The following is a 6,317-nucleotide window of genomic DNA, read 5'->3' as shown; positions in this document are numbered from 1 at the left end:
CATTTTCTTTAACAAAATAATTGTCTTTTGAAGCGCATCAGCCTTGGGTGTGAGTTTAAGAATGAATCAAAGGGTAAGTATGGTCCAAAAGGGCCAATGCTAACATTCAAGGAGCCTGGTGGAACGGTTGCTACCTGCTGGCCTCAGAAGCACCTTTTGGAGCTACATGTTAAGGGCGGGGAAAGGAGGAGGGTAAAGCAAAACAGACCCAGTCTATTTCTTTGCTCTCATTACTCTGTGGGAGCAGGGGGATGGGGCACACACCAAGTGGTACCTAGAATTCCCTGGTCTCTATTTCATTTGAGAGGTGCCCAGGGAATTACATCCGGAGACGTGCCCGGGGCAATACCTTTAGCAAGGAATACCCGCATGGGGTCACACCGTGATTCCCTCCGCTTTGGGCACGGGAGTGGCAGGGCTGAGGCACGGGCGCGGTTGGTGCCACCTGCGGAGCCGGTCGGTGCTGCGGCAGCACAGTGCCGGGGGAGGCCGGCGCGGCAACCGCTGGGGAGAAGGGATCCTCGCTGACGTCAAGCTATCAGAATGATCGCTCGTTCATATCCGGGTCTCCGAGCGGCTTCCCCAGGCTGTGATCGGCCGCACTCGGCCGCCGCGCAGTGATGGGGAGGCGAGCAGAGCAGGGCGGCAGCCCGCCCGTCCGGAGGTGGCTGGCGGCGGCGAGGCGGCGTGCACAGGATGCTCGCCTCCACAGCTGAGCCCGCCCAGTACCGCCGCTGCCCATGGAGATCGCGCTGGTGACTTTGGAGAACGGCGGTGCCGGGGCCAACTCGGCCGGCGAGGATGCCACGGCCCGCAGCGCCGGCGGTAGCACCGGGGCTCGGCGACGTCGCGAGATACTCCACACCGCGGGGTCCACCTCTGCTCCGAGACTGAGCGACAGCAAGGAGGGTATCTCACCAGCCTCACCGCTGCCGCAGGTCGACGAGCAGCTGGAGACGCCTCCGCCGGCCCCCCGGGGAGGCGGCAGGAGGCGCCGCTGCAGCAGCGAAGGCAGTACCAGCGGCCGGGCGACGTCGGGACCCCAACCTCAATCACACGACCCACGCCCCGGGCCGACCGCGGAAACGGATCCCCCGGAGGAAGGGGGTCATCGCCGGGGTATGGCCATGGCAGCGGCCGGCTCGGAGGAGGAGATAAAGATGGAGAGCCGAAGTGCCATGCACCATCAGCGGGTGCTGATCAACATCTCTGGGCTGCGCTTCGAGACCCAGCTGGGCACCCTCAACCAGTTTCCTGACACACTATTAGGAGATCCTGATAAGCGCATGCGGTACTTTGACCCACTCCGCAACGAATACTTCTTTGACCGCAACCGACCCAGCTTTGATGGCATACTCTACTTCTACCAATCTGGTGGCAAGCTCCGCCGGCCCGTCAATGTCTCTATTGATGTCTTTGCTGATGAGATCCGCTTCTACGAGCTGGGCAAGGAGGCCATGGAGCGCTTCCGGGAGGATGAGGGCTTCATTAAAGAGGAGGAGAAGCCCCTGCCCCACAGTGAGTTTCAGCGCCAGGTCTGGCTCATCTTTGAGTACCCTGAGAGCTCCAGCTCAGCTCGGGCCATTGCCATTGTCTCTGTGTTAGTGATTCTTATATCCATAATCACCTTCTGCCTGGAGACCTTGCCTGAATTCAGAGATGAACGAGAGATACCTGTGTCCCTGCCCCCACAAAGTGGAGGTTTGAACACCACAGCTGAAGACTCGCCACCCTTGCAGACACCCAGTAGCCTCTCTGACCCCTTCTTCATTATCGAGACCACTTGCGTCATCTGGTTCACTTTTGAACTCCTCGTGCGTTTCTTCACCTGTCCCAGCAAGCCTGAGTTCTCCCGCAACATCATGAACATCATTGACATCGTGGCAATCATCCCCTACTTCATCACCCTTGGCACAGAATTGGCCCATGAGAAACAGCAGCCTGGGGGTAGCAGCAGCAATGGAAGTGGGGGCCAGCAACAAGCCATGTCCTTGGCCATCCTCAGAGTCATTCGCTTGGTCAGAGTGTTCAGGATCTTCAAGCTCTCCAGGCACTCCAAAGGGCTTCAGATCTTGGGACAGACTTTGAAAGCCAGCATGAGGGAGCTGGGCCTTCTCATCTTCTTTCTCTTCATTGGAGTGATCCTCTTCTCCAGTGCTGTCTACTTTGCTGAGGCTGATGATCCTGAGTCTCATTTCTCCAGCATCCCTGATGCTTTCTGGTGGGCAGTGGTGACCATGACCACTGTGGGCTATGGAGATATGAGACCTGTTACTGTGGGGGGCAAGATTGTAGGCTCCTTGTGTGCCATCGCTGGTGTGCTTACCATCGCCCTGCCTGTCCCTGTTATTGTGTCCAACTTCAACTACTTCTACCACCGAGAAACTGACCATGAAGAGCAAGCTGTGCTCAAAGAAGAACACAGTAGTGCTCAGGGCACTGCAACTGGGGTAGATGGAAAGAGAAGATCCAGTAAAAACTCTCTGAACAAATCTGTTGTGCACTTGGAAAATAATGAAGGGTTCACCAACAGCTCCAGCCCATTAGAGAAAACCAATATCAAAGCGAAAAGTAATGTAGATCTCAGAAAATCACTCTATGCTCTCTGTCTGGACAGTAGCAGGGAAACAGACCTATAAGGAAAGGAGAGTACTGTTTCAGTTCTTTTCCTTATTTATGTATTTATTTATTTATTTAAAATCAGGCTATATTTTGTAATTTGATCACTGCCCAGAGCAGTCCTCCGGGCACGCGTGTTTTTATGTTCTTTTTTCATGACACAAAACCTGTTTTTAAAATAGATTACAAATAAGTAAACTATGTTCTATGATGCAGGAGCTGGTAAATTATGAAAATTCAAAATATAATTTGTAGAAACTTTTATTAGCAAATTATGGATGGTTTGAAATTGTCATTTGTAATCAGTACACTTTCTCCTACTTGTTAATGAGCGGGGGATGTGTGTGTGAAGAATAAGTGAATTTTGGGGTGGAAGGGAACAGTGAAGGGTTTTTATACTGTGGTTTCAAAGTGAAAATATTTTGTGTCTGTATAACTTTATTTATAGGTGAAAGGGGATTTCTTATTCCTGAGAAATACCACTTCATTAGAAGACTAGGAACATTGGCAGATCAGCACTTCTAGAGTTTTCCACTTGTGATCACTACAGAGCTGGTTGTTTAGTATGTAAAGTGAATTCAGTGCTTTTAATCCTAGTACAGAATTTTTTATTATCGATGATATGTTAGTTCATTGTGAGCCTTAAATTATTAAATATTGTAGACATAGTTCTTTATAAATAATTTTATTAATCACCTGACAGTTTCAGAATTCTAAATATTTGGTCTTATGCTTTCTGTCTTCCCCAAAAGAAATGTGTATTACAGTTTTATAGTTTTGTTTTGAGACTAAAATAGTAATTAAAAAAAACCAAATAAACAAAAACAACTGTCTGCTGTTATTAGATTTGATCCAAGTGCGCAACAGATCTGAACTAGTAGGTTGTGGATAGATATGAAAGTAGTAATATGTGAAAGTGGAATATATACTATGTTTATTCCACACTCTGAGTTACTTCGGCGTGTATGTCAGTCACCTTCATGTATCTATGCAATTTATGCATATAGTTCATTCTTTTTAATTGTTATAGACTGGAAACAGAACCAAAAGAGTCTGATATGGCATGCCTTGCTACTTAAATACTCCATTGTGTGGATTATACCTCGGATTTGAGTGAAAAGTATCACTTTTCAACAAAGCACAACCTTATTTCTTTTATGTCCAAATTTTTCCAGTGCAGTGGATTTTACAGTTATTTTTGAAAGACAAATGACAAAAGATCTTCATCTTGTTAATGCAGCACTGTACAACTTACTAGTGAAGACTGACAAAAAGTTGCTTCCTTGAATCAAGGAATTGCGTTACTATATTTCTTGCAGAGGATAGCTCTCTTTTCCCCTCAATCTCTTGTTGCATTGCTGAAGGATGTTTCATCACCTTTGGCATAGCAAGACTAGCAGAAAGAGAAGTCCTGATTGTCGGCACTCAGGGTTTGTTTTGATCTAATTTTCTAATGCACTTAAATTGTCATTAAGTCAGGATTATGGTTTATGCAAGTACCTCAATGATATACACTGTGATAAATTTAAATCAGCCTCACAGAATAGTGCTTTGACATTTTTAGCTTACACAGAAATCTGTCTTTTACCAGACAGTTCAATGATAATGGCAGAATGAATTACATTTTTTCCTTTCTATCCAGTAAAACAGGCATGGCGAGTGCCAAGCAAGTAGAATTTTTTTTTAGTTTAGTATGAAGAACCATAACACAGATTTCACATCCAAACTAAAACATGGAGAGAGAGAAGGCAAAAGTGGGGAGGAGGTTGAATCTAAAATAGAGACCTGGATCTTTCACATTAACTTTAGATGTTTGGGAGCTGCTTCGCATGATTATAACAACATTTTCCATCTCAATAATGTGCTGAGAAACTATCTGCAACTAGATGGACAAAGTACCTAGTCCAGTTGCTCTCCAGATTCAGGCAAATCTGTTTCCTTTAGCGAGAGCATTTTGCATTGAGACTTGTCTGGAAATGAGGAAGTGGAAGCACATCGGGGCTATGGCAAATTTGTCTTACAAGCCCATTGCTGATAGAAAGAGAAGGGCCTGGTCTGCCTTCTTCCTTTCCAGTTTCCTTCCTTCCTGGTGTGCCCTCTCATTACATGCCCTGAACTGGTTCTGTCCATTTGCAAATACATGTGCAAATGATGTCTCCTCTTCCAGGAGCTCTAGAGATCACTATTCTGGCAGAAAATCCAGTGCAGCAATAGCAGCAACAAAGTTGATATTTTTCTGTAAAATTAGTGAGTTGGAAAGAAAGTGAATGTCAGAATTGGTATAAGGAGATAAGGGGTTAGCTCAGTAGTTTGAAAAAGTAAGCAAGTAGAGAGAAGTGGAATCCTTGCCCTTCAGTGAAATTAAACTCTTAAGATTGTTGTGACTGCTTCTTGAACTCCCTTTACCGTTTGAGGAGATTACACAAAACTTAGCCTTGAAATATGCTGGGATTTGCAGAATCAAGCTCTGTAACCCAGAGTTAGGTTATAAAGCAGGTATGTTTATTCGGCACAGCACACACACACCAGGTGCAAGGGGGGTGGCCCTGCCTAACTTGCACAAAGCTGAGGGAAAGGTAGTAACATATTTAGAAGTACAAAACATACAATATTCATTACATTCCTGAGAGTGGGATGGACTATTACAATCAGGTTCAGTAAATCATTTTCATAAGTACTGCCTTGAATTCCTTTAGCTTGAGCATGTGCAGATTCTCCTGGTGGTCATGGGCAGGGGTCTTGAAGATGAAGGCTGTATGTCTTTCTGACTGTGTACTTTTCACCCCACTGCAGTTTGAGTTTGTCTTTGCTCAACCACTACTTGGCCATCATGTTGTTTTTGCTCATCCTTCATTAGTCTTGTACTCCCTATCCCAGGTGGTATCTCCATCAACCTTGCCTTCATTAATCTTTTTTCTCTTACACTGGACCATTCTTAAGTCTGTTAACCCACTCTTATCCTGAACCATTCTCCTCTTTTCTATTACTACTTAGCAATTTCTTTTGCTAGATTATCCTGGAGGAATACTTAAAAATATCCTTCACTTTCTATTTTCTGTCTAAGTTTATGCAATTTTCATTCCTCGTAACTATTCCAGGAGGTTTTACACATCCATATGGTGCACTGCAATATAATACACACAAAGACAACAAGAATAAGAGCAATACAAGCTAAAAAGAGTTGCATTAGCCAGGTAAAATTTGGTAACCAACTGGTGAACTTTTCCCACAACTCAGTAACTCCAAATGAGGCATCATCTAGTGACATCTGATGTATTATTTTGGTGCATTTCCAAGTAAATTCAAGATCTGTTTCTATTCTTTGAGATTTATCCACGTAGGGACAACAACTTTGATTAATTACCACATGGACCCCTCCTTCATTGGCTGTTAGAAGGTCTAGAGCCATTCTATTCTGCAGGACTATCTTACTGAGGGAAAACAGCTCAATACATAATGCCTTTATTGCATGTGTGGTTGCATTTTGCATCTGTTCTAAAGTAGCCAAAATATTTACAATTGCCTTTTCCAATTCACTTACACTGAACTGCGGAATAAACCATCTAGTAAAAATGAAATCCTGTGGGATTCAGCACACATTTTGTTCATCTCCAGGGGGTCCCTAGAATCCCCTGTGGCAGACTATTTCCTTCATGTATTGTTTTTGGGGGAAACATATAACACATTGTGCAATGTAC

The 6,317-nt window shown here is 45.1% G+C and overlaps 1 protein-coding gene across 1 annotated transcript; it reads left to right on the top strand.

Moving 5' to 3' along the window:
- The first annotated feature begins 740 nt into the window (after nucleotides 1-740).
- Nucleotides 741-3,035, top strand: LOC136052298 (potassium voltage-gated channel subfamily A member 5-like). The gene has a single exon (XM_065742297.1). It carries the CDS (start codon nucleotides 741-743, stop codon nucleotides 2,637-2,639), a length of 1,899 nt encoding a protein of 632 aa, XP_065598369.1. The 3' UTR covers nucleotides 2,640-3,035.
- Nucleotides 3,036-6,317: the final 3,282 nt, after the last annotated feature.

The sequence above is a fragment of the Cyrtonyx montezumae genome, unplaced genomic scaffold, assembly GCF_038088225.1.
Source record: "Cyrtonyx montezumae isolate F1298 unplaced genomic scaffold, pur_monq_1.0 scaffold_3, whole genome shotgun sequence".
NCBI classification, from domain to species: Eukaryota; Metazoa; Chordata; class Aves; order Galliformes; family Odontophoridae; genus Cyrtonyx; species Cyrtonyx montezumae.
The sequence above is the reverse complement of the archived record's forward strand: the minus strand, read 5'-3'. Positions and strand labels throughout refer to the sequence as shown.

Coding starts and splice junctions, on each gene's coding strand:
- LOC136052298 (XM_065742297.1), top strand. CDS start 741: ATGGAGATCGCGCTGGTGACTTTGGAGAACGGCGGTGCCGGGGCCAAC.